The 27,341-nt window shown below is 44.9% G+C and overlaps 1 protein-coding gene across 2 annotated transcripts in view; it reads right to left on the minus strand.

The window, feature by feature from the left end:
- Window positions 1-27,341, minus strand: part of LOC119431902 (HBS1-like protein) — a 36,973-nt gene that overhangs the window by 564 nt on the left and 9,068 nt on the right. The window contains exons 6-17 of one of the 2 annotated variants that reach the window (XM_037699343.2): window positions 25,212-26,627; window positions 22,597-22,744; window positions 21,187-21,324; window positions 17,863-17,994; window positions 15,244-15,354; window positions 13,206-13,318; window positions 12,246-12,362; window positions 10,580-10,816; window positions 8,955-9,128; window positions 6,280-6,365; window positions 4,805-5,019; window positions 2,855-2,999 (exon numbers count right to left, since the gene is read on the minus strand). In XM_037699343.2, coding sequence (XP_037555271.1) covers window positions 2,855-2,999; window positions 4,805-5,019; window positions 6,280-6,365; window positions 8,955-9,128; window positions 10,580-10,816; window positions 12,246-12,362; window positions 13,206-13,318; window positions 15,244-15,354; window positions 17,863-17,994; window positions 21,187-21,324; window positions 22,597-22,744; window positions 25,212-26,627 — 3,032 coding nt within the window. The remainder of the gene's footprint in view (window positions 1-2,854; window positions 3,000-4,804; window positions 5,020-6,279; window positions 6,366-8,954; window positions 9,129-10,579; window positions 10,817-12,245; window positions 12,363-13,205; window positions 13,319-15,243; window positions 15,355-17,862; window positions 17,995-21,186; window positions 21,325-22,596; window positions 22,745-25,211; window positions 26,628-27,341) is intronic. The other variant, XM_037699344.2, reaches the window with a different exon arrangement.

Below are 27,341 nucleotides of genomic sequence, written 5' to 3' on the forward strand. Positions count from 1 at the left end.
GCTCATTTGAATTCAAAACGGTAACACCCCAATCGCAGGGGCAAAATTAGTGTCACTTTGAGTGAGTGCGCTTAGCAATTACTGTCATTCTCAGTCTGTCACATGGAAAGGTTTAGTGAGGCTCTCTGTCGAACATACTCACCGGCTAGTGCTTTCACCTAACACACTTCACTTTGTCGAAGTGTGTACTCGTGATAGCAGTGCTTAAAAATTAAAATAATACTTAACACAGGGCTGGCGCTGATTGTAAAACCACATTTTTTTCTTAATTCAAATGTTATAAGCACCCCCGCTTATGGAAACCCTTCTCTCTCTGCCAATGAAAGGCATCTCATTCTTTTAGGCACCAACACTTCGCCACACTTGGCACTTTCAAATGTGCAGCGTGTGACTCTGGCACTCCATCGATTGTGCCGACTGATCATGTCAAAGTTATTATGCAAACAATGTCTAAAATAGCAAATATATAATGTACCGATTGATAAACCGATCAACAATGCCGTCAATCACAACGACACCAATGACAGCATAGGAGAAATTACTTGGTACTTACTAAGTAACTAAAGAAATGATAAATTAATAGAAATTAAAATGGATGAAAGAACAACTTGCCACAGGTGGGGTACGATCCCACGTCTTTGCATAACGCGTGCGATGCTCTTGCCAATTGAGCGACCACGGCGCCGCTTTCTCATCCACTTTCTGGGCTATTTATGTTTGCTACTACCAGAACTAACCCTGGGAGTGGTGGCAAGCGCCACCTTCCTTTTCCTAGCAGCACACTGCCAAAGTAACACTTGCTACGACAATATGCACTAGCTCAAAGTGTCACTAGATTTGCCCACCTGACCGGGGTATGAAGCTGTTTGTCAGATAGTGATAAACCAAGAAACCAGAGAGAGACAGGTTCTTGGATGGCCGACCTACTTGGTAAGTACACTATTGAGAGAGTTCCGAGGACACAATTTTGCAGTAATTGTCGAGGCTTGCATACCGATTAGCTATTTCCTTTCACAGTGACACACTATGTCGCCTCAGCATAAATTGAAATGCGAATAGAGAAAGTAAAACAACCAGGACACCTGTTACGTGCAATTACATAGGAATGCGATAGCAAGCACTCCGAAGCTTGTGTATGTAAGCATATTGTACAGTCTCGGATGTACATTTTGGAGCCTGAAATTAAACGGCTCTTACAAGTGAAGGTAAGCATAGAAACACAAGCACGCATAGCAGTTGTTTTCAACATGTTCACATTTGAACTTAAGTTGATAGTATACATGACTCATAATTGTGATGAATTATCTCTACAGCACAATTTAGAGGAGGCAACACTAGATATTCCGTGTATGTATTTGTATTTCATGCTATATTGCAGTAAGGTCGCCAACTGATAATTAAAACATGCTCATTTATTCAGACAGCTTCGTGCCATCTTTACTTGCCCTATAAATGTAATGTATAAGGACGGCCAAAATTTCGGGACTCCTTACAGCACACCATTGAATAATTTGGACACTGAGATCAGCAAAAAGAGCTATGGTTTTTGTTTTGATAAATTTCCGGCGCCTCTCCAGGACCGAAAGTAGCGACGCCTAGTAATCAGTAGCTGGCGACCAAGTCATCACCACGAGACAAGCCAAGCCTGCATTTGTGTGTTTGTCATGCACCTCCCCATCCCAACATCCAGCATTCTTTCCAGTCTTTTGCGGCTTTAAAGTCTGCTTTTATCATTCATTCTTTCACTCAAAGTCGTCAAGCAGCTTCAAATGGCGCCAATTCCACCCTCGACGTTGGCGTCAATGAGGGTGGTGCTACGACTGGCCTGTGTGATGAACTTGTTTCATGCCGCCAAAGCCACGAGGAAAGCCCGGACGTTTCAAATACGCCGAGCCACCCGCAACTGTTGAAAGCACCTAGGAAGGCCGCAACGGCCGAAAAGACGTTAGCCTTTCTGGGCGCATTCTCGCCTCCTTCCCCAGGGCGTGGATGACACACTATGTCTGCGTGGGCTTACCAGTGCTGTCTCGTTTCAGCAACGAGTCAATTAAGCTTCGTGTGCGCATTCGGTCCTTCTCCTCCTCGGCACGAAAGACACCGGCAGTGTCAGTGTGCAGGTCAGTGTTTTTCCCTCTGCTGCGCTGGTTGCGGTTAGAAAATCCGCTGAACTGACTGCCATGTACCGAGTGGCAGCCGCAAGTGTGGAGAGCATTCGCTCTCTCCTTCTCTCGAGCGAGGGCATTGTGAAGATGCGATAAATGAAGCCCCCACCAACGGACTCCCGCCTTCAGCACAAGCTTAGAGCCTGTGTGTCGCTCTCCGTCACGAAGCTTGTGGAGCTGACCACACCGTAGCGATGTAATTAAACATTCTTTGTTCATCGTTACGTCGCCGCTGTGTCCTCTGCCTGGCCTCCTCGGGACTCATGAACCGCAATAAGTAACAGTGGCAATAAAATGAGGCTAGTGCCAGAAAATCACTGTTGCCAAGAAACCCTCAATCATTCGGCTGTCGAAGTACACCCAACTTCTGCGTGATTTGTCAGGGGATGAAAATTTGATGCTTCCATTGATTGTCTTTTTTGTCTATTCTGTAGCGACAGCGAGACAAGTGGTTGAAATACAGACTGACCGGGTCGCATGCAATCATATGCACGTGCAGGAATGCATTGACAAGCTTTTTCAGCCATTTGTGGAACGAAGTCTTGTGAATTCATTACTTTGAACTCCCAACTATGCAGACATTTTGGAAGTCTGCAGCAAGTTCAAATTATCGGTACTAAATTACTTGTTGACGACTGAACTACTCATTTTCATGACAATGCTAACTTTTGAACAGGACCGTAAGTACTTGCCTCAGTGATAACGCCAGCAGCTACAGTGCTGCCACCTGACCGAAGAGTGATGCGGCCGAGCTCCTTGAACTCCTTGTAGAGCTCCACACATATCGGACGGCTCACCTTGATTTCAACCAGGCCACTTGTGTTTTTCACTAAACACCTGCACGGACAAAAAAGAAAAAGAATTCAAGTTTCAATACCCATGCAATGTCCATTTATTATCGGCTTCCAAGACAAGACAAACTTCTTACTGTTGTATGAATAAACAATGAATGAATGAATCCTAGCTGTCTAGAGGAGTAGCAAAAATGCTTTCGAAATATGACTAAGTAGTTCACGATGTCTGCAGTGCATGTAAAGCTTAAAGGGAACACCAATATGTGTTCAAAGGAAAACACTGTTCAAGGTGTTTCTCTTGGACAAAAGTGACCAATACTATGATGTGTCAGGCAAGAATCTACTAAGAGACGACCAGTATGCACAGCTTCGTATATAATGTGAACTGTATTTGCTGCCCAAGTTCTAAATCAAATGTTCCTTCTTAGTTTCACCAACACCATTATCACTAATCCAGCTGTCAATGCAGTTGCAAATGAAGTGGTTTTAAGTAAAAGTGTGCATTTATAATGTGGTCCAGAGAACCCCCCTGCACAAATTGAAATGGTCCACAGACCACTTAGAGAGGCAGCTTAACAGTTTCCATCATGACTGTCACCATTATGAGCTATTGAAATGGCCATTTCCTTATAAGGGGCACTGCAACACTTTTTGAACATGGCAAAAAGCATTGTTACTTTGTAGACAATGCTGCCCTGAGCTGGCGGCCAGCGCAATGTTCTCCAGCTGCATGCAGCAGGGAACCTACAATCTTGCATAGCAGATCACTCTCTCTCCTGCAGCTTTAGAAGCTCCCGCTTTTTTTTTTAGAAGCCCCCCCTTGTTTAAGCTAAATGCTGGGATTTTACGTGCCAAAACTACAATCTTATTGTGAGGCGTGCCGTAGTGGGGAAGTCCAGATTAATTTTGACCGCCTGAAATTCTTTAATGTGCAGCTAAATGAAGTTACATGGCCGTTTTTGCGTTCCGTCCCCACTGAAATGTCTGGGATCGAGCCTCCAACCTCGACCTCAGCAGCGCAACGCCATAGCCGCACGGACGGGTTCCCACCCTAGTGGCAGTGATGACACTGTAGCATGCGTAACAGTCCATAGCCATTGGGCAATCGTTATGACCAGTCGTTAGCTGCGAGGTAAAGCAAGGAGCGAGACCGGACTAGTTGGTAATCCATGATGCCCACAGCTGTTTGCTTTTCCGTCCTAGATAAAGAGGACGGAAGATTCCAGTTCTGCTCGGGGTCCAGTCATGGCTATGTTCTCCTCTCTTTAAACAGCCCCGCCATGCACTTGGGGGGCTACTACAAAGGCTCGAAAACACAATTCAGGAGATGGCACTACTGCTTCCCTAGGCAACGAAGGTGACTGTAGCAACTTGTCCTGCAGTGACGATGACGATTTGCGCTGTGCCCTGGATGATATCTCATGAGGATTTCATCAGTGCCGATGACAGTGTTGAGGTTTGTGGGCGACTGACTGGCGACAACATGTACAGCTGTTGTAATACTGCATTGAAGTAGGCCAGTCAACGATCACAGACTACTTCAAGCAATAAATACGAATCTAACTCGCTCATTTTGGCGCTGTTTGATTAATTCGACCTTTCAGATAATTTGACCAAACCTTGCTACCCGCAAAGGTCGAGTCAACGGGAGTCGACTCTATTATAAGTGTTAAATTTTCATCATCGGATGCAAACGCAAAAAAGTTTCGCCTTACAGCGCATGATGGTGGCACCCAATGGCCAAAGCTTCGACGGTCTACTGAGTATTCCACGATCGAAGGATGTGCAAAGCCTTGCCTAGATAACAAAGTCACGAGTCGTGACCAGCAGTCGACGCGGGTTCCATACCTTGGCTTGTTGCGCACCACTTCACCGGTGACCTTGTTCAGCTGGGAAATGATGCGATGGATGGAAGCCTGCTCCGTGGTGCTCTGGTAGTGAAGCACGACGGGGAAGCCCCTCGTCAGGGGCACCTCAATGTTGAACACCACCAGGCGCGCCTGGAACCGTGTCGACACTCGGATCGGGAGAGCCGGATCACAGAGGAAGCTTCCCGTAGTGACCTAGAATCACCAAGGCGGTGCAGGCACAAGTTACTCCCTCTGAATGACTGATGCTAATCAGCAAGTTAGTGAGAAAGTTGCTACATTTATTTATTTATTTATTTCAAATACTGCTAACCTCGATGATAGGGGTTGTGGCAGAGTGGTACAAACAACATGATAAATACATTGAAGCGAGTCTTTAGCCATCTTAACAACGTTGCCTTTCTGGAGTCTTAGTGACGTAAATAGCCAATAATGTGAGGGGATGAAATTAAAAAATTTGCAGGTGGAAATTGGAACCAGCTAGCGCAAGGCAGGGGTAATTGGAGATCGCAGGGAGAGGCCTTTGTCCTGCAGTGGACATAAAGATAGGCTGATGATGATGATGATAGCCAATAAATTGCCTTGGTAAAATTCCTCTAGAGACCTTGACTGCATTCAGTGCCTTGCCCTCATTATATCCCAAGGGAAACATATGCCTTCATTTGTCACTACTTCTGAAGCCATATCAAGTACCTAATTTAGTGAGCCATCTGTGTGCGTCAAAGCTGCCCTTTTTAGGCAAAGCAAAATCTTGAGACCTGACACTGTTTTAGAAAATTGGGGGTTCAGCCTTTTCACATTTCAGCTGGAGGTAGTTCAAAGCTATACTGTTAAACCTCGATTTAACGAAGTCGGTAAAATCGGCAATTTGCTTCGTTATATTGAAATTCAACCTTTTATGCAAATAAGTACAGCTGCCGATAGATTTTTCTTACGCTGAAGGGGCGCAAAGCTTTCCGAATTATTGGGCAATCGGGAAAAGCAAACTTGAACTGGAAAAAAATTCATTTTGTTGAATTTGAGACTCAGCGTTGAAAGATACGGTTTCAGGCAGTGTCAACGATATCTCCACGTCGGCGGTACGAACGAAACAAAGCCAGCCATGCTTTGCAAAGCCAGCCATGCAGCTGATAGCATCGTCCCACTGCGGACAGCACTATCATGAAAAGCGGCAGCAGTGGGGAGTGAATGCTTCGTCTGTGTCTCGCTTCAACATATCTACAAAACTTGAGATTACACAACCTCCAGTACTAAACATGCTGGAAAACAGTACACGATACCACGCAATCTCGGCTTGCCCACTCGTTGCCCATGCGGCAGATTACCTCTAAAACAGGACGTGTGGGTTGTGTATGCGCTCAGTTATGCTGACAGTCATGCGTAGCCACGGCCGCACTAGGAAAGAAGACGTGCATCAACCCTGCCGTTGTATTGGTGCAACACCTTTTAACCTACCTTGATCATGTCGACCCCGGCCAGAGTCAGTGCCACCTGGTCTCCAGCAAAGGCCTGAGTTACCGGTAATTCATCAATGGTGATACCTGCGCAGTTACCGTGTGTGAGTTTTCACACTGCGGACAATGCCGCACTGCCGGTTTCATCAGCAGCACAACATATTCCTTTCAGTCACCATTCACTCATTTGTCTTCGCGATTTGCTCTTGCCAGTTCTGTCAAGTGGCGGTAGCACGGAAAAGAATAACCACAAGCACTGAGCTGCAAGTAAATTGAACTGTACGCTTACCCAATGAGACTTAATTTCACTTGCGTGTGCTGTGTACTGCACTATTGCTACAAAGAAACACTACTGCTACACACAACCGACGTGGCTCAATGTACCACGTTGCATCAGTAACGGTGAAGGAATAGTTTGTTCCTTTGTAATGCCTGTAGTCAATAATTAACACGCACATAGCTAGTGATCTAATTCTCCTTAAGCAAAAACGTGATATGGCTGACTGTCTGCTAAATTAAGAATTAATTACTCTCCGATTATGAGGACCCATTAGAATATATTTGCAAGGTATTATGCTACTACTCTACCTTACATTTTATCAAGCGCCTTCAAATGAAATTAAGCAAATGTGACACATTTGTTGACAGCCCATCATAATTTGTGACAGATGGAGATGCAGTGGAACCTCGTTGAGACCATTCTGCGTAATACGTTTTTCGGGTTGATACGATCGCATTTTCACCTGAAATTGGATGATACGACTGCAAACTGGTATTTCTGAAACTCGTAGCTTTATATTCAAGTGTACAAGATTAAATTACATTCCAACGACCCAGGAACAATGTGCTAAGGGCCGGCGACACTAGCGAAAAAACACGTGCTGCGCTCCGGTGGCGGCAGAACAAGCACCACCAAAGCTGCCGCAAAGCAGGTTTTTCGTGCCGTGGGAGGGATCGGCCCTGGACCGATTTAAATTGCCGCGCACCCCGGTGGCAAACGAGCCACGAGTGAAGTAGACCAATGAGAGCTGCCCCTCAGTGACGTACACGCAGGAAACTGGTGTCATGCGGACCCACCCGACCGCTATTTTCGCACTCCTAGTATCGTCTGCTCGCGTCAGCTTTCGCTCAGCGCTTGCTTTGGTTGGCTTTTAAGGCTAAATATTCATGCGGTCACTTGGGCGAACGAAGCGCCTGCCTTTGTCCTCCAGTTGGATTGCTCAATGTGTCATGCTGCTCTACGGTGTTCCTTTGTTTCGGAATTCTCAGCCTCATTTTTTAACTTTCAGAAGAACTTGTTTACAGATTTTGAAAAATATAACGTTCAGCAAAAACTGACGAGCTATTTAAAGTTGCTCAATAAAAGTGTTCTGAACTTAAACTTACAGCGCAAACACCGAAGACGTACCACAAAAGGAAGATACGACACACACTGGCGCTGTGTGTGGCGTATCTTCCTTTTGTGGTACGGCTTTTGTGTTTGCACTGTAAGTTTAAGTTCAGAATTATGTACCAACTAGGCCCAAATGATGTTTTACTGAAATTCAATAAAAGTGTGTTGGCTGCGGTTCGTGTAATGTCGAGTGATGCTGCTCTGCATAACGCACGTGTTATGCAAGTAAGCCTGTTGTCACCAAGTAAGCCTGTTTTCTTAGGTTTTGGGGTTTGCTTTGAATGATACAATTTTTGGATGATAAGTTTCATTTTCTGGTTCCCGCTAAGATCGTATCAACGAGGTTTCACTGTATACAGCACTATACAGCAGACACACCTATTGCACATTTGTGCAAGTACACGTCCTCCTGGACTTAAAGATAAGGTTTATACGCGCAGAGCTTTCTTTCTAGACTTAAACATCAGCCTTATCGAATGATGGATTGTTTTTTTGATTGATTCATTCATTCATTCATGGGATTTAAAGTCCCAAAGCAATACCGGGGCTATGAGGGATGCTGTATTGGAGGGCTATGAATTAATTTCAAACACCAGAGGGTTCTTTTAGCTCATCGGTGGTGAGGCCCGAAAGCACGTACATGACTAAAAGCCACGAAAGCATCATTCTGGGCCACGGGCGACCAGCTGACAATTACAGTGAGCATGCCTACCAAGTTGGTTTGCACACCTACTGAAAAGAAAGGGTTAGGCTCACATCGTAGCCTGAAAGCACAGAACTCAATTTGCGCAACACAGCCTAAACTGCCTGCGTCACGCAGTCAAGGTCACACTTAGCGAAATCGCGATGGTGCTAGATACACGCTGGGCTGCGTGGTAGGTGAACGTGAAACCTCAAGTAGACTGAATACCAGGAAGCAAAGATCTGTAAATTAATTTTCTGTACTGCTGGCGTTGTAAAATACAATAAACAACTTGCATTTTTGCATGAAAATGTCTGAACAATGGCACTTCGCAAAAAAGAATCTACTGATTTCAAAGATGAAACTGTTTCCAACCTTGCAAAGGATCTTTCTTTTTTCCTTTTTGAGATTTGTCAACTTCTAGCAAAATAATTTTATCAAGGTTTTACGAAAGTCCCACGGCTATTCGAACTATTCACTTCAAATTTATTCAACACTATTTATTACCATATGCTTCGACTTAACTTCGAACCAAAAAAATTGATATTCGCACAAGCCTATAAAGTTGTAAACACTATGTGGAAGGAAGATGGCAACTTGCCTTTTACAGTTCCCTGCTCGGCTGCTGGCATCACGAGGACTTTGTCACCATTGGCCGCACAGCCTGCGTCTATCCGGCCAGACACACAGAAGCCGGAGCCCTGGCCCTTGAAGACATCACTCACACACAGCCGGAACGGCTTTGACACGGGCCGCTCAGGTGGCTTGAAGCTATCTGAAAAGACAGTACAGCTATCGCTGACACATATGACATCACACACTAATCACGATCTACAACTTTTCCCCCCCTCAGTGACAGCTTGCTCATATGCTGAAATGCAACCACACATTAACTCCTTCCCTACCGTGGGGAAAATAGGTGTTTTTTGTAGGTTACAGCAGATGTTTTTTTCTGAAGGAACTACTGCACTCAATATTTTATGCAATACATCAACAAAATGCAGAATGAATGCACTTTTCATGCATAAAAGTTTTATTAACAAGATGTATGTCATGCAAAAGATATAAATTGGCAAACTCAAGATTTTGGGATGAAATTTAACAAAGTTTGTAAAGACACGCATTTATCTACTAAGAAGAAAAATATAACGAAAATTATTATATACAAAATGTATTGCCACCTAATAGGCACTATCTCTGAAAAAAATCAAAGTTTTTCATCGAACAAGTATTCCGCTACAAAAGAGAGAGAGAGAGAGAGAAAATGATTTAATGAAAGGCAGGGAGGTTAACCAGGACTGAGCCCGGTTGGCTACCCTACACTGGGGGAAGAGAAAATGGGAGAGAGAGAGATGAAGAGAAGAATAGAAAGTCCGCTGTTGATATCGCCGCTACAAAAATTTAACTGCAAGCACTACAGTTGGGCATGCCGGGCTGCGGCCACTGATGTTCCGGGCTGGTTTACGTCTTCATGGCTCGCAGAGTCAAAGCCCAACAAAAAAGCAGCATCCTCAGACTCGCTGCTGCTGGATCCATCGATAAAATCAGCCGCAGACGCAGTGGAATCACAAGATCTGCGATCTTTCGAAGCGCACATGCCGCTCTTGGAGGCAGCCATTTTTGCTTTCTACTTTGACGATCATAAAACTTCGGAGTGCTTTTAAAAATTACCACCTGGAGGAAAAAAAGCGAACTGCTTAGAAAACAAAAACATAGTTCTCCTCCTTCACGTCCGATGGCGCAGTGTGTCCATGAGCAGCGTGGAAGGTCTCGAAAGCGGCATTTCAAACCATCGATAGCGGCTAACGATGCCCTAAGGCGCGGTACAGAAAGAGTTAAGACTTGTTTTGACAAACAGATGGGCACGCCTGTCAAAAGCAATACCTTCAGTTATGCTTCGGCCACGCACCGCTGTATGCGTTTCATTTGACGCCGACAGTACATGTACAGCAGAGGTGAAGTTTGTGCAAGTGCTAGCCATGTCCGCCATGTTCTCGCCAGGGTGGTTGTTTCCGGGGATCAGGCTTGGCTAATTACCATCAACCAATGCGAGTTGGTGATCCCACGCTGGAGGGCACCTCAATCCTAACGCATTACAGCTATGAGTCGAAGTCACTGACGTGCTCAGAGGAAGATCACGGCCACTTGACTAGTGCAGTGGGTGTGGTACAATGAATCAAGCAATTGAAACCAGATATCAAAACAATGGAACACTAAGAAACATACCGATAACATCAACAAGGCAGGGTCCCGTGTACCACTTGGTGAGTGGTGAACCAGGCTCGGGCTTGGTGGTCAGATTCTCGCCCGTCAGGCCGCTGCAAGGCACGAAGGTGAAGTCAGACTCCCGATAGCCAGCTTGGCGCAGGAAACTGCGCAGCTTGGCCGTGATTTCGTTGTAGCGCCCCTCGTCCCAGGAGACATTGTCCAGCTTGTTGATGGCCACCGCAAGCTGCGACACACCTGAAAAAAAAAAAAAAGAGATAAAGTTCATTAACTCTGGGCCGACCAGCAGGCCAGCGAGGCGGCGGCGAGGCAACACCTCGACGTCCCCACCTGGGAGACCTAAGGCACCGTCGGCAAAAGCTCTGCAGGACTATCAATAAAGTTGTTACCAACCAACCAAGGAAAGTTTGTTTTTTATTGAGATGAGCGGCGTTTATCTGGCGTATATTCACCTACGTGCCACTTTGTGGGAATGTGGATAAAAACAGAGGAAGGCCCTAGTAGGTGGGTGGAAGAGTGAAAAGAGATAAAGAATACAACAGATACAGATCTTGTGGTCTTGCTGTGAGTATAAATGTTCTAGGTGATGGAGCAAGGCTTGCAGTACAGGGCATGTAATCTCGGCACTTTTTACGAAGAAAACATTTTTGATGAGTAGAGAAGAGTGACGCACAGTGTCAAGAGCAAGCCTACTGCTTCAAGGCACAAAAACAATATGTTAAGAACTTTGCACTGTTTTTGTAAAGGACTGCCAGGGAACCAGCATCCTGCATTTACAATGAAGGGCCTCGGTTGAGCTTTTCTGTGTTCAAGAGCTGTCAGGTTTGGTCATCTCGATAAGTTCTGCAGTCAAGGAAAGATGTGCTCATGGAAAGAGAGACAGGCATGTGTGGCCTGCACAATTATGCCAGCCCACACATTCTTTTTTTGTGCACCCTTCCTTTTTTCTTAGCATTCCAGACATATGCTGATGAGGATGATTATACGCAATCAAGAGAGATGCGTTTAGGCCCAACTTGGGAGACTTTGAAGCGTGAGGCACGACCATTGCATATGCATGTGGTTTGCCTTGGATTCATTGTCTGTTCACGCGGTCATGACTGCACTACATTTCGTACATAGTGGGCAACACTATGAAGGTTATGAAGACTTCCCTTACTGCTCCCATTTGTAACAAAAAAATGGTGCTTTACATAAGAAAAGAAAGATACTATAGATGCACATCATGCAATTCAACGCAACAAAAAGTTCCATTCCTGTATGGTGCGAAAAGAACGATGCAATTATTACATGGAAGGCGTCGCAGATCTGAACTTATTTACCACCGAAGAAGCGGAATGACACACTTCGGTGACCAGCAGCCACAACGCACCGCTTCTGCTTGCAACCAAAACATGGTATGTCGCATAGTAGAAGCGCAAAAGTGCACAAATAATGTGCAACTCGACACAAACTTCTATTCACATGTTGTAGTTATATTATGCGAAGTAGTTATTCAGTAGAAAGTATCGCAAATCAAAAATAACCACACTGTGAAAGGGCTGGAGTGAGACTTCCATGATCGAACTACTTGCACAACTTCCGCAGGGTGTCGCCTACGAAGTATGGAACGAAGTATAATAAGAACACAGCACCTCGGCTCCCAGACTTCTTGTTCAATGCTTACCTAGTGACCGCACGAGCAAGGTGTGCTCCCTTGTCTGCCCTCCCGTTTCGAAACCAGTTTCGAATTCACCCCGCGTAGCGTCAACCACTAGGATGGCAACGTCCGCTTGGGCAGCACCTGCAATGCCAACATGAATGTGAATTTCCCAAAAAATTATAGAAAACATGCAGTAAAAGAAATCTCGCAGGTGTGACAAGAGCACGCCAGAGACAGGACAAAAAGAAGGCAGACACGACACAAGTGCAATACCTGCAAGTACAAAGCAAGCCAACTTGTTAGACCTGCAAGTATGAAGTGCAAACTAACAATCCCAGCAACGCATTCTGTTAAGAAAGATCTCGCAGAATGTGAGCTGATAGTCAGGCTGCTGGGCGTTCAGCCCTTTCTCGTCCAAATTTGAACACTGAAGTGAGAAATTTATATTTCGTGCATCAGAATGACAAAAGACAGGCAAACATTTAGAAAGAATTCCCAGTGCCGTTTATCGCAACATATCAACGACATTTCTCATAAACTGTCAACAAATCAATACTTAGAGGCACTGAATGGTTCCTTTACCTTCTTATTTAACAATCATAATGGTGGAAAGTGTCAACACAAAATATTTGAAGACCATTTTTGCACCACCAAAGGCAAGTGGCATGCCTTTGGGCGCACACTCCAGACATAACGCACAGAGGCCCAACCTGCAATGCATCGTGCAGACATTCACAAAATTACAGCGAGGACCACGTTTATGTTTATCTGAAGTGCAAAGTTGGCAAGTTATGCAATTATAGTTGCCTACGCCCAGATTTCCAAGTTTAGTATTGTTGCTTGTTTTTATCCACGTCAGATATTTGTTGTAGAGAGTTACGATTTCTGGAGAAATTATTGTAACAGAACGGGTTAGGAAAACTTGGAAACTTGCAAGAGAAGTTCCATACCAAGAGCAGTAATAACTCGGAAGATGAGACGTACCTGTGATCATGTTTGGGATGAAGTCCCGATGACCCGGTGCGTCTAAGAGTACGATGCTTCTGTTGGGTGTCTCAAACTTCGCCTGAGCCACGTCCATGGTGATCCCACGATTCCTGAGATGGAAGAGGTGAAGAACCGAGTGTCAGAGTCCATTCGTTGCTGGACCAGACTCTCCAAAAAGTGGCAACAAGTCCACTACAGCATGCAGTAATGTTATGACTCGGCCATTTTCCAATGACCACATTCTACACAGAGAGTACAAAAAAGAGAGAGAGAAGGAAGCAAGGTAACCAATTGTACCCCTCCATTTCTTGGCCATTCTGAAATGTTTCTTGAATTGTGTACCAAGGACAAGCTTAAAAAGTGCTACGATGAATAAAATTTCCCTTCCAAAGCAAAATGTACGCATTCTCAAAGTGAGGTCAACCTCTGCACGTTATCAGAATAGTTGAGAACAAGGAAATTCCCATGAACGGGTGCTCCTACATTCTACAAAAGCTCTGCAATATATATATATATACATATAGCCAACTATCACATTTTAAAGTGTTCCTTAGAGTGTCCCTCCCTAGTCCCTACCAGAAATTTTGGTTATACACTGGAAATTGTAAAGTACCATTCTAGGTGCAAGTGGTTTACCACAAGACACTCTCTCCCTTTGCCTCGACTGGCATTCATAAGCGAAACTACTTTCCTGCCTTCTCGCACAGTGGAGTAGAGGAACAGTGTCGCAATGACATCATGAGACCTGCCCCTCCTTTCTTTTTTCTCTTCTCTCTCTCTCTCTCTTTGTTGCACAGCACAATTTTTTTTTTGCCTTCCGCATTGAATAATTCACTGTAGTTGCAGTGTCGTCGATAAAGCGCACTTGCGCGCCCGAGTTCCTCATCAGCCATCAGCAAGAAATGATGCACTTAGCCACAGTGGCTGTCGCTACCCACATGGTTTTCAGTTACTTAAAAAGCTCAAGCGGAGAGCAATAAACCGTTCAGTATTCTTGTCGCTACTCAGTTGCGTCACTTTAGTAGCCACATGCCATAATCGGTGACATTGCAGGCAGCGCGTGTGACCCGTAGAGGCATTTTTGTGTGTCACTTTGACTCTCCGGCAGGAAGCGAGGCTCCCTCAAAAGGAAGGACACGCAGGCTTTCGTTTGAAATTAGAGCTGCTTTCACGCCGTGGAGCGGTTTGATACATTGTAAGACAGAATCGTCAGTGCACAATCAGTGCCCTGCGCTTGTCTGTTTGAAATGCTTAAACCTAGTAAGGAAACATTCAAGCATTGAAAAGCATAATGCAAAAAAAAAAAAAAACAGGAACTGATTGACACATGCGGACACTAAATATTGAACTGTTCAGATTTAGTAAACTTGCAAACGCAAAGAAATCACTAACTTGGGCACGTCTGGCCAGTGCCTGAAGGCACTGTCCAAAGTTACATCATAATTAAAGAACTGCGTGATCCAGTGAACGAACTGTTCCTGTAGCACACACCTTCCTTTTCTGTATGCGTGTGTGTGTTTCGAGCTCGCTTGGTTGATACTGACAATGAAGTGTCAAGTAATGTATCACCACCACCCCTGCGCATTGCCATTTGTGCAGTGAAATCCAACAGTGTTGCTTCATTTGTGAATTGGTAATTCATACTGCTCAGATATCTGCCAGAATACACAGATAACGAATAAAACACACATGGGCCCGTAAATTTATTGCCATTTCTGCATTCATATCAAACAAATTCTTTACTACATGAAGAGTTATACATTGGGCATATAATAAGGGTGGGACACCCATAACTTTTGTAGGAGTTGTAAGTGGGGTCTTTATAAGTACACTGTCACAATGTCACATTATGCTCATGATTTATCTTTCTGCTAAGGTTAAGGGCACCTTGGTTAGAGACGTCACCTTTGTATTCTAACTTGTTCAAAAGTGAGAAAAATTATTGGCAATAAATTTGACATTTTAAAGTTATTTTTTCTAGAACATCAACATTCAATTCAATTAAGAAACTTCCCTGCTAAACTCCCCTACTTACCTCTCTTCTGACGTCTCGTCCAATACCCAGGCATACATAAACGAAGCCTTTCCCAGTTTTTTGGACTCCTGCTCATACTTGTGCATCTGCTTCTTCTGTACACAGCCAAGCCTGCAGGTAAAACGAACACAACAGGTCTCATTGAAACATGTCGAGATGTGCTTGAAATGTTGGCCGTTTCACAAGTGCAAAACATGCAAAGGACGACAAATGACTGCGCGCATGCAATGCTGTGTGAGCCGAGTTCTGAAGTTATAAAATAAGCAGATCACACGCAGTGCGAAAATCAATGTTACGCAAAGCATTTCGCCCTTAGCTTGCTGTCTGCAGCCTAGCTTTGGGTTTTGCAAAGTGTTAACGTAGACAAAGCAAGGTGTCCATGTAAGGCAAGAAAATGCTTGTGTGACGTGAGCACATGTGCCATGATAACGACAAGATGATGGCATGAAGACGAGAATGGCTTAACGATAATGGCATGACTGGTGACAGCGATGCCTGTGGCATGACGACAATGGTGTGAGGGCAGTGACACATATATGACGATGACAGTCACGTGGTGATGACGACAAGACTATGGCGTGACGGCAGCCAATCTTGAAAGTGGTACACTGGGAAATGATGCGAGACGAGCAGCTAACCCCAATGTGCAGGTTGAGGCAAAGAATGCTTCGCATTAAAACTGGCTGCAAATTGGAAGGTGTACGAGTCCATTTGATGAGAAAGCTTTTGCATGCACATACCATGATGCACAGCGAGCTTGTCTTGTCTGGAACCAGGACACAAGAAATTTACAAGCCATTCCAGTTTCTAGAAGGCTAGTCGTAAAATGCGTTTATTGTTGTGGCAAAAACAACCTTCTCTAGGTGACCGCAGGCATATTTACACAAGCTTGCATTTGATTTCAGTTCCACGCAAATCAACTGCAGGAGCAGTGTTGCCTGTGTGCCTCCTTAACTTTATCAATCTTTTCACTTCTCGCATCCTTAGAGAGGACATTTCCGACATGCTTTTTAACAAGGCACATCCAAAACCTCTCCAAAGAACAAGGAACCAAGAACAAGGTCAACGTGTCAAGTGTTGCTGGGGAGTTGGAGCAGGATTACTATAAATGGGGCTGGAGATTACAAAGAGATCCAAGTCTGAATTATACTGCGAACAACTTTCCGAGTCGATTAGGGGAAAAACTAGAGAGGCGAAGTTCAAATGTGACAGTGCTCCTGAATATAGTCCCACAAGTCACATTTTGTTCATTTAAGCCGGTGAACAAAAACAAGCATATCATTTACTACAGCATTCACAATAAAATAAGACATAAAATACACCACTCACGGTCAAATTTGACTCTCTCTCTCTATTTTTCTTTTTTTTTTTTGCACTTCCGTATTCTAGCACATGCGAAACCTTCGTGAATAGCAAGTTACTCTGATTCCGTATTTGCTTCAAGAAGCAACAACTGAAAGTGTCGTCAAACTTTGCCAGAGTACCGTAGAGACTCGTGCAAGGGCCGCACTTTTCTTTCACAATTATAACGAGGTGCAGCCCTTACACGGGACCGAATCTTTCGCTTTGGTCCCATTTAAGGAACGCTACTAGATGGCTCCAGTTACTAGATGCCGCTACTAGATGGCTTTGGCCACCTAGAAGCGGCTTTTCTGTTCGAAAATTTCTTTCTAAATTTTGGGCTGCCAAGTTGGAGGTGCGGCCCTTACACGGTTGCACCCCTTACACGAGTCTATACGGTACTTGGCCCAGTAACACATGTGCAGAAGCTTTGCCCCTGGAGCTTACCCTGCATTGCCAAAAGTGCGGGCCTTACACGAGTAATTACAATACAAACATGCCAACCTTAAAATGTAAAAAATAGCACCACCGCAGCCAAGAAATAATAAAGTTTTGTGAGAGATACTAGAAGTTGTTTCAAAAGTCAAGATAGACACAGTTTATTAAACATAATTACATGACGTTGTCCTGTAGGGTTGCTTCTCTATACTGTGGAATCCCATTGATAAGGTTTTGCATAATACGTCTTTTGGGATAATAAGTTTTTTTTTTTCTTATATACAGTTTTTTTTCTTATATACGATTATGTTTGGATAATACGATTTTCAGATGATACGTTTTATTTTCCAGTTCCCATGAAGATCGTATCAAAGAGATTCCACTGTATTTGTATCAAAATATAATTTGCATCACAGAAAAACGGAAATGTTCATTATGTTTATTCTTGAACTATCCAAGTATAATGGCAGCCAAAATTTCACAGGCCATTTTAATGGTGGCGCTGCCGCCGGTAGGTCAGACTAATCAAGCAGGTCCGAAAAGGGAGGCTGCGAAAAATATCTTCACGACTATGTAATTGGATCCTGATGAGATCAGTCCAGCTTAAAACAAGACGCAAATGAAAAGTCGTAAAATTATTGGCATCAATATGACAATCATAAGCAAACACTATAAATCAGGCATCTTATTTCTATAAAAACTGTAAAAGTTGGCAGATAATGCAGTAGATCTTTGTGTACTCCAAGTTCCTTCGAACTCGTGTGCGGTATGCTACACACAGTGTAGGCAGGAACACAAGTGCAGCGACTCTTACTTGCAACGACCCCCAACTTGACTGACCTGTACAGGAGGTGACCCATGAGTGTGCTCTTGCCAGCGTCTACATGCCCAATGACCACCAAGTTGAGGAGAGACTTGGTCGAGCCCCTCTCCTTGGCATATTCTGCAGCCACGTCCTTGGGTGGCTTGGACCTGCACACAGCGTCAGCAGCATGGAGGCAGGCCAACGGAGGACAAGATGAAACCAAACCAGTGCAGCAAAAAAAAAAAGAAAAGCCTAGGCAAACCATTTCCCCGACCGACCACTCTTTGTTTCCTTGGCAGGCATGAAAAAAGAAGACTACAATAATCGCTACAAATAATCGGACAGAAATAATAACTGCCACTCAGTCTAAATTTTAATTTCACTTATCATTTGGAACAGGGTAAGAGAATGAGGCCATAGAAAGCAAGATGACACATATGACGATGTGTTTATCATCTCGCTTCCTTTTGCCACCCCACTTGTGCTGTCCTTGACCACAAATTCAAAATCCAACTCGAGTTGTCGGATTTTTTGTTCTCAACTACCGTATTTACTCGCATAATGAACGCACTTTATTTCCCGCAAATATGCGCAAAGTTGGGGGGTGCGTTTATTGTGCGGGATAAAATTTTGAGCTATTTTTTTTCCGCGGCCACCTCCAAAAAAAGTCGCAGTTTCGCCCGAAAGGTGAACCACTGATTGCGATAGCAAATGCGCAAAGAGCTATACGAAGTAAGGATGGTAGTTTTATCGGCCGTATAAACTTGCGAAGTAATTTAACCGGCATGGTGTCGGCGTGCACAGGCAAACATGAACACATCACACTCGATGACCGCGGACACTCGCTGTCAAAACGCTGGCACGAGGAAGTGCGGCGGCAATTCGTGCCGTGTGTCGCTTCAACGCCAACTGAGCGGCGAGAACTGAGCACACACGAACGTATAAGCCGCTGTCGTACCTCGACTCGGCCCCCACGCAGATCGCTTTCAAGATAGGGCGCATAATGCGCAGTTGCTGCGCCGCCCTCCTCCCCTCCCCCCGGCGCCATGCGCACGACGGAATACGGCACGTTTCCTTCCCGCTTTCCTCCCTCGAACGCGGGAGATAGAGCCCCGATCGTCAGCGCCGACGACAATAATGCGCCTGGGGTGTCTATATGATTGCTGTCGCAATAAAAGAAGGCGACACACGGTATGATTCGGCGTCCGATACAGTGTCTGACACAATCTTACCCACTGGACGTCATATCGGACACCAAATCGTACCGTCTCTCCTACTTCACGGCAGCAAGTTCAGGGTGCATTTATTACGCAGGAGTAAAAAAAAAATCTAATTTTGACGACTAAAGTTGGGGGTGCGTTCTTTATGCGAGTGCGGTCATTACGTGAGTAAATACGGTAAATTCTGCTCTATTCTCTTGCTGCTACTAAAGTCAGCTGGGCATAATTTTCGTCCCCCTTTTCCTCTCAAACACGCTACCAACAGACCACCTTCTGGTTTACATCAAAAGAGCTCAGACCATGGCTTTGCACACAGTTCATAGCCATAGAACGTCCTTATTGCGATAGCAATTACACTAGATGCTTTGAGGCGCATTCCCACAATCATGCTGCCCGACTATAAAGAGCGCATGCGCAGCCCTTGCGGGCGGAAAGTTTGAGGGGCTCCAGTAACACGGATTTTATTAGGCTGCAAAAATGATGAAGCGAAGTGGATGCATCGTTAACACTTCACTCAACTTGAATTGGTGGTGGAGCCAGGACAGCGTTCTCTCCTCTGCTGCAGGCCCGAGCGTTGTGCACATGCACACTAAAAGCACACTAGTGTTCCTGCTGAATATGCTCTGGTCTGCATGAGCAGTAAACGCCAAGCTAACGTTACGTAATATATCACTGGGAGCTGACTAAGACAGTTGGTCTCGTCTTGTGCACACCATCAAGGTGTGACGCCTGAAATGGCACTGGCGAAGCCCATCACGCCAGCGTTCTGAGACGCCTGGTAGCTGACGCTGTTCCTACGGCTCAGCATGAGTTGCCTTGCGTGCTGCATTGTGCCAAGATGTCTCACTCGTGCACAATTAGAATGTCATCCGAGTAGTTCAAGCGCAAAGCTAAGTTTTGCTATTGCTGTAAATGCTTCACCCCTTAGGGTGAAATTGCCAAATTTGTTTTTTACTTGCTGTCATTTATGTGTTTCCCAGAATATTATTAGAAAGTTTGGTCAACTTGAAGAAGATATCTTAAAGATATCTCTCCCAACTGGCTGCCTGGAAACAAGGGCACATCTATCCAATGTGAAGTAGCCTTACTGTTATGTCATTGAGAGCTCCAGCAGTAATATCATTTCGTGGGTAAGTGCTGCAAGTGTTATCTACAACATCAGCACCCCGAGTGCCTGATTCCAGGCAACTCAAAACTACACCTCAAGTGTGCCTGCCACGTAATACGTTCAACAGTGCAAGCAGGATGAAGTTTCTTTTGCTTGTTCAGTTACTGATCGCGGGTACATGATGACACGGTACGCATACCAAGGCGACTTGAGAAAAGAGACAAACGAGAGAACAGTTCAGTTCCTGTCATGACACTCAACTAATTAATTGATTGACTGATTGATTTGTGGTATTTAACAACCCAAAGCAACACTGGGACTCTGAAGATGCCACAGTGAAGGGCTTTGAGCTGCGATTTTGTAGCCATGCCTTCCAATCAATTCTACGCCACACTTATCATCTACCGTTCACGACGGTTGATCCTGTTGATGACGCGGGCAAAGTGTCACTCTGACTACTGGCAAAGAGCAAAAAGTGCCAAAAGGAATAGAATAAGAAAAAGCATGGCTACAAAATCGCAGCCCAGGATTAATTTCAACTTCCTGGGGTTCTAACGTGCACATCAGTATGTCTGAAAACGTGCACATTAGTATAAGTACACCAGTGAGGAAAAGTACACAGACCACAAGCTTGCTGAAAAAAAAAAACTGAATTTCTTCGTAATTAGGAAGCACAAACTGAAATTGACAAGTGCACTGGAAAGGTCATGATGCCAAGTTTGGACTGCAATCCTCAATTTCATGTTACATCAATGGGCAGAGGATAAAATCGGCTTTATCGAAGAATCCCTGGTCCGTATACTTTTGCTATGGGGAGTACATGAGTGCCTATGCAACCCCGACCATCGGAATGTGACCGCCATTGTCAAGTATTGAACCCGCAACCTTGTGCTCCGCAGCAAAACACAATACCCACTAATCTACCACAGTGCGATAAACAACACATAACACTGATGTTGCATCACAGTCTTGAGTAACAGTGTGAAATGTGCACATATCATTGTAGCCTTGCAGCATAGCGCGGTGCACACCTTGGTGTCTTGGGAGTGGCACCGTCGGCCGGCTGCGTGTCCCCGGCAGCTTCCGGAGAGGGCTCCTTACGATCCAGATCCGGAGAACTACGGTTGGAGCTTGTCGCACTCGGCACCTTGAGAGTTTCCGACGATGCCCTGCAGAGAATGACAACAGCAAAAACACAAATCCAGTTTCTAGACGGGCTGCAGTGGGCCCCCCAAAAAACGAACCCTTAGGTTGCAGCACAGATTATACAGAATGCAATGCCATCGTCATCAAAAGACTATTTTATGTCCACTTTCAGGACGAAGGCATCATTCAGTGGTCTCCAATTACCCCAGCCTCGGGCTAGCTGACCCCATCTTATGCCTGCAAATTTCGTAATTTCATCATACCACCTAAGATTTTGCAGTTCTCGATTGCACTTCCCTTCTCTCGGCACCCATTCTGTAGCTCTATTAGGCTACTGGTTATTTACACCAAACACAATAGATGGCCTCCCTAACTCCATTTCTTTCTTTAGTCTCTAATTAAAAAAGAAGCAGCCAATACTGTTGGTGAGATTAAGAACAAGAAATGGAGAAAGAAATGCCACACTTAAGTGCAATCTAAGAAAAATGTTTACTCTTTGGGGCGTGGTACTGTTGCGCTCGAGCAATAATCGTCATCCATCTTGCATTTCCTTCCTTTCTGTAACACTGCACTCCCGGTACCTTATGATCATGTACGGCACAGATATATTGGCATGGCACAGTGTTCCTGGCAGGAAAGTATCGGGTGCACTGCGCTATAAAAAGGAAGTGAGTGCAAGATAAATTTTTTCTAAAGCAAAGTATGCCTCAGCGAATTGTTCCGAGTCATTTAAATTGTGTGCGTTTATCAGCCTGCATCATCGTTTACCTGGTTTCCAAAAGAGAGCACCATCTGTCGCCTGGGGCGGCCATTAAAAAAAAAGAAGAAAATGGCTGCAAGCAGCTCACACGAGGCTTTGTCGACACAGCTTTCTGGCTTCAAAATGCTTTTTAGGAGACCAATTTTTTTCTGCGAGCTCCTGAACTTGCATGAAATAAAATTTTAAAAACAGTTACTAATTTGCGTGCCCACATTTGTTTCGGTAGTGAAGAGGTTATGATCGCGTATGGCACGCATTTATTGGCAGGGCACAGCGTTCCTGACAGGAAAGTATCGGGCACACAGCACTAGAGAAAGGAAGTGTATGCAAGATAGGCGACAATTATTGTTAGGGGACAAGATAAGCCACAAAGGGCGTAAAAATTTGTTAATAGCTCTCACAACAGCAATTCATCATCATCAGCAGCAGCCTATATTTATGTCCACTGCAAGACGAAGGCCTCTCCCTGCGATCTCTAATTACCCCTGTCTTGCGCTAGCCGATTCCAATTATGCGCATACAAATCAATGCTCACTTGCTGCGCCTGTCCTCGACATCAAGCTGAGGCTGCCTGGGAAACGTCTGCCTCAGTGCCGAGTCAACGGCGGGCAGCAGCTCCTTGTTCGCCCCAGCAGCTCTGACAGGTGCGCCAACTTGCTCGAGAGGTGTGAGCGGCTTCCGTTCTGCAAACAATGGGCACAAGGAACAGAAGGGGCAGGAGGCGAGGACAAGCAAGCAAAGGCATTTAGCACCGCAAAGTGCTCGAGCTTAACGAGATGCTGGAGAGTGACACAAAATGATTTTAGACTGAAAGAGCACTTTTTCAATGCTATATTTGCATGGTAATGAAAAAAAAAAAAAAAACCCTTACTTTTGTAAGATAGGTTAAAGTTTACGTTTTTCAACCTTGCAGCTGAACTGCAAAGCTGGTACATCACGGAAATAGAAAGCTGGGCACTCAAGATGTAGCAGCATAAAGCATGGACACAAACGCAGAGACCGAGAACGACTAGCTTTGAGAGGGCGCCGATGAGGCAAGCTCATCAAACGCACGACGAAGACGACGACTGAATAAATGTGTTCATAGTCAGCCGCCAGCGATTGCGTTATTCTGCATTGCAGTCTAGGCACAGTTCAAGGCTTCCGTGAGTGGCTATAAGCCTGCCTTGCGTAAGGACCGCAGCCTGTAAAAAATCCAGAAAGTAGGGCCTTAGATAAGTAAATAGGGTAGATAATATATTTTTGAGCACAGGGTGAGCTGATAGTGATGCTACTTCTTCAGCGATGATGGTTGCCAATTGCTAGTTTGTGTTCTGATTTATCTGCACATGGTGTCCAGTCAAAGCATTAGAAGCAGTGTGCCCTTTAAGGCCGATATTTAAAAAATTTGTGGGGTTTAACGTCATGAAACTGCCCAATAGTCATGGTACATGCCTCAGTGGAGGGCTCCAGATTCATTTTGACCACAACGAGTCCTTTAACGTGCACTTAAATCACGGATTGCAAGTGGTTTTTCATTCTGCCCCCACCAGAATGCGGCCACCGCGGCCTGGAACTAAACTTGTGACTTCATGCTCGGCAGCTTAATGCCACAGTCACTGATGCCGACTCTACCTAAGTCGTTAATTAGAATCACCAGATTCCCTCATATAAGATGCTTCATAGCCTAAACATGGAATCTTGTAAAAGACTCCCAAGTAACGTGTTTCTCAACTTTCACTTCTATTGTGAACAAAGAACCACTATGATGAGCGTATGTTTTAGGCTCAGGAATTCCTCATCGGTGCAGAGCATTAACATCAGACTCCTCTTTCTCGAATGTCATCCTTATACTTTGGTGCTTCGGAAAGTCGAAACGTTGACGTCCCTGCTCTCCGATCATCTGTCTCGCAATGTGGTCAAAGCAATTCAAATAGTGGGAATCCCGTGTGTTTCCAGGCTTCAAATAGTAGTGCTGTTTAATGTTGGTTGGTGCATTTCAAGGACAATTCTTGCACCTAAAATTTACCTTGTTTCTATATAAAATTTCTGAAGTTTACAAACTTTTCAGTGAAATTCAAGGTGCTATGATAGGTTCCCATTCTTTCTATCATTAAATTGGTCTAGCTTACGGCAAAGCCTTTAAGTGGAAAGCCACTCAAACAGAATTTACTAAGTGACTTTAGCTGCACACAACACAGCTACTGCTATCCTGACTGTGTGTCAGCAAAAAATGTCTAGACAAGTGCCATCCTACCAAAAAGCCTACCAAAAGGACACTTGAAAGTTTACTGCTTTTGATGACATTACAACAACAAAATTTTTAAAATACGCACACAAAAGTTTTCAAGGGGCCGACAGTTAACCAAATTAAGAAAACCACAGGGGTATTGCATTTATGTCTTTTTTATTTGAAGGGAACCATTGATACTACTGCCATACTCAAGGAAAGAAACGATACAAACAGCACAACATTTTTTTTTGCATAGGAACAAATTTAAATGTTCCCCTAAATGTCCTTCACAACTATACCACCTTTTTGTAACTCATACCATTTAGTTATGCAAAAGTTTTGCACAAACAGCTTGCAGGCACAAATAACTCACACCTGCTATTGCAACTTTCAAAGAATTAAAAATAAAAAAAAATTGTGGCTATAACTTCTACATGTAACCGCATACAACAGTGCTTAAATATTTATAGAGCAACTCAGCATGACTGTCAATGCAAAGAAAAGCTTGTTTTGTGTGCACTGCTGTTCAGTGCAGCTTCACAGCAAAGCGGAGTGCACTTACATGCAAATTTTGCCTCCAGGCACTCCTTCACAACAATACAGTTTCCGTCGCATAATACAACTCCTCTAGAATATCTAAGCTTCTGCTACACCACGAAGCTGAACTTGAAGGCAAAATTTGTATATTATTATTTCTATTTTGTACTCTATCCTTCATTTTACGTGTCCTTTATTCTTACATACAGGAGGATGTATACAGTAGATCAGTCAGGCCAGTTAATGCAAAAGCACAGCATCCCACCAAACTGCAATTACTCATTGACCTACAATTGCTTATTATAACAACTACTCAGAGAATTTCCACCTGTCACTCGCATGCAAACAGTTCTTACGTCTGAAAAAGAATGCAAGGAACAAACTAACAGAAGAGCCTGTACCTGATGCCTCCACTGCTCGCTTCCGACACGCGCGCACAACGTCGTCGGGCGACGGCACACCGAAATTGAACGCTGCTGTCCTCGCTTTTTCACCGGGCCTTGGCTCCAGCAGACCAAGTTTCCTCAACCAACTCGTGAGATCAAAGACAGACTTCTGTCGCCGGACAAAATGGAAGTACACGAGCACTTTGCCAAAAAGGGACGCTTCTTTCACGGTCACGGCCGTCGCACTGTGTAACGGACTCAGCTCGGGGCTCTCGCCATCGTTGCCGTATGGGCCGCTCTCATGTTCGGCGACCGCTGGACTTCCCGCGGCACCTTTCAGAATGTCATCTAGCTTGAGAGCTCCACTTTCAACAGCTGAATCGGGGGTGTGCTCCCTGTTCAGACCAAGTATCTCGCCGAGATTGAGCAAGGCGGGCTGCTTCAATTCCGGTTTCTGCGGGAGCTTCCCTGGGCCTTTTTCATCGCTGGAAGCCACAGACAAAATATCTGCGATGGGCAACAGCGCCAGACCATCATCCTGTGCTTTTAAGTCGCTCGTGCCACCAATGTCACTTCTCAATGACATGAGAAAGTCGTCGAAGTCCGTCTTGGCCGCATCTTCGCCGCCTTGTTGCGGAGTCACAGCAGAGTCTGCACCAATTCCCAGAAGTGCGTCTAAGCTGTCTCCAACTGGATCTTTTGTAGGTCTGCCTAAAGACAGTGCTTCGTGACTCACACTCGCAGAAGCAGTTCGGCCGTTGTCTCTTAAAGTATCTGTCGGGGTAGCAGGACGGGGCTTGTAGCTCGAGACCATGCCCAACAGTATGTCCAGTTCATCAGGCACTGCAACTGATGCTTGTGCCGTAGGTTTTCGTTGCGAGGTAGCACTCGGCGCATTTCCTTCTTGGAGAAGTGTTTCAAGAAAGTCATCAACAGAGTCTGTATCACAAGCTTGATGGTTAGGACTGAGATCGTAAGTAGCGCTTGAAGCATGGGTGAGTGATGTAGCAGGTACTGTTTCACAGTCAAGATGAGCAAGAACGGGCGGTGCATCGTCACAACCACTAATACTGTGCGCAGCTTTCGATAAGCTGTCTGTCCTATGAGATTCCCCCAACCCACTTGATTTGAGCAATTCGTCCAGTTTTAATTCACAACCTGAAGTTTCAACTGTACACATGGAGGGAGAAGAAAGAGCAAACTTTGAAGGCATTGCCGACTCTGTCCCTGAATTAGCTGGCACGGCAGCTCCACCTACGTGTTCACCACCGTCCAACATTCGCGCGTTATCGCTCCGGCATTTCGCCGGCGCGTCAAAGTTCGCGACAATGGTCCTCAAGTTAAGCGGTACCATCGCCGACGCCCCACCACCATCAAACACGGTGTCAGACGGCGAAACGACACAAGAGTCATCGTCATCGCTGTCCGATTCTTACCTTGCGAGCGGCACGTTGAAATGATGGAAAGTGATGAGCAAGCACGGTGATGATGAGGTGCGATGACGAGAGGGCATGCCAGTAGCGTTTATGCAAAAAAAAGCAAATAGACGAGAGAGAGAGGGGAGAGAAGGAGAAAAGGTGGGAGGGAGGGAAGGAGGGAAAGAGGAATGAAGCCAGACAGCAGAGAAGGGAAGAGGAATGAAAGCCTAGAGTTAGTTTCCGAATGCTGCGAAACACAAAAGCAGTGGCCGCTAGACTTCGGACTGTTCTCCAGTCTGCGGCACATTAGGTCACAAATAAAATTTTTTTAACATTTGCACTTCGAGTCACGGTGCTGAAACCTTGCAGGTTTTATTTGTTACAGATTTATGTGCAAGTTTATTTCAAATATGATGTCCATTTTTGTTGATCTCATTTGGTTCTTAATTTGTGCAAGCTTTCTGTACTTCATTTTCAGGAGAAATTTGTGAAAAATTTGTTCCTCAAATATCGCCAATAGGGTATCAAAGGCTTGCACAAGATTCAAGAAATCGAATTAGGACAACCTTATTGCTCAGTCTACACAGAACGACAGTTGCGAGACTGCCCCCCTGCTCCCCCCACCCCCCCCCCCAAAAAAAAGGAAAGAAAAAAACCAGTATTCAGAGTGCAAACTTCAAAGTCTTGCAACTCTTTCTGTAGGATATAAATGAAATAAACAAATATG

The sequence above is a fragment of the Dermacentor silvarum genome, chromosome 10, assembly GCF_013339745.2.
Source record: "Dermacentor silvarum isolate Dsil-2018 chromosome 10, BIME_Dsil_1.4, whole genome shotgun sequence".
In the NCBI taxonomy this organism is placed as follows: domain Eukaryota; kingdom Metazoa; phylum Arthropoda; class Arachnida; order Ixodida; family Ixodidae; genus Dermacentor; species Dermacentor silvarum.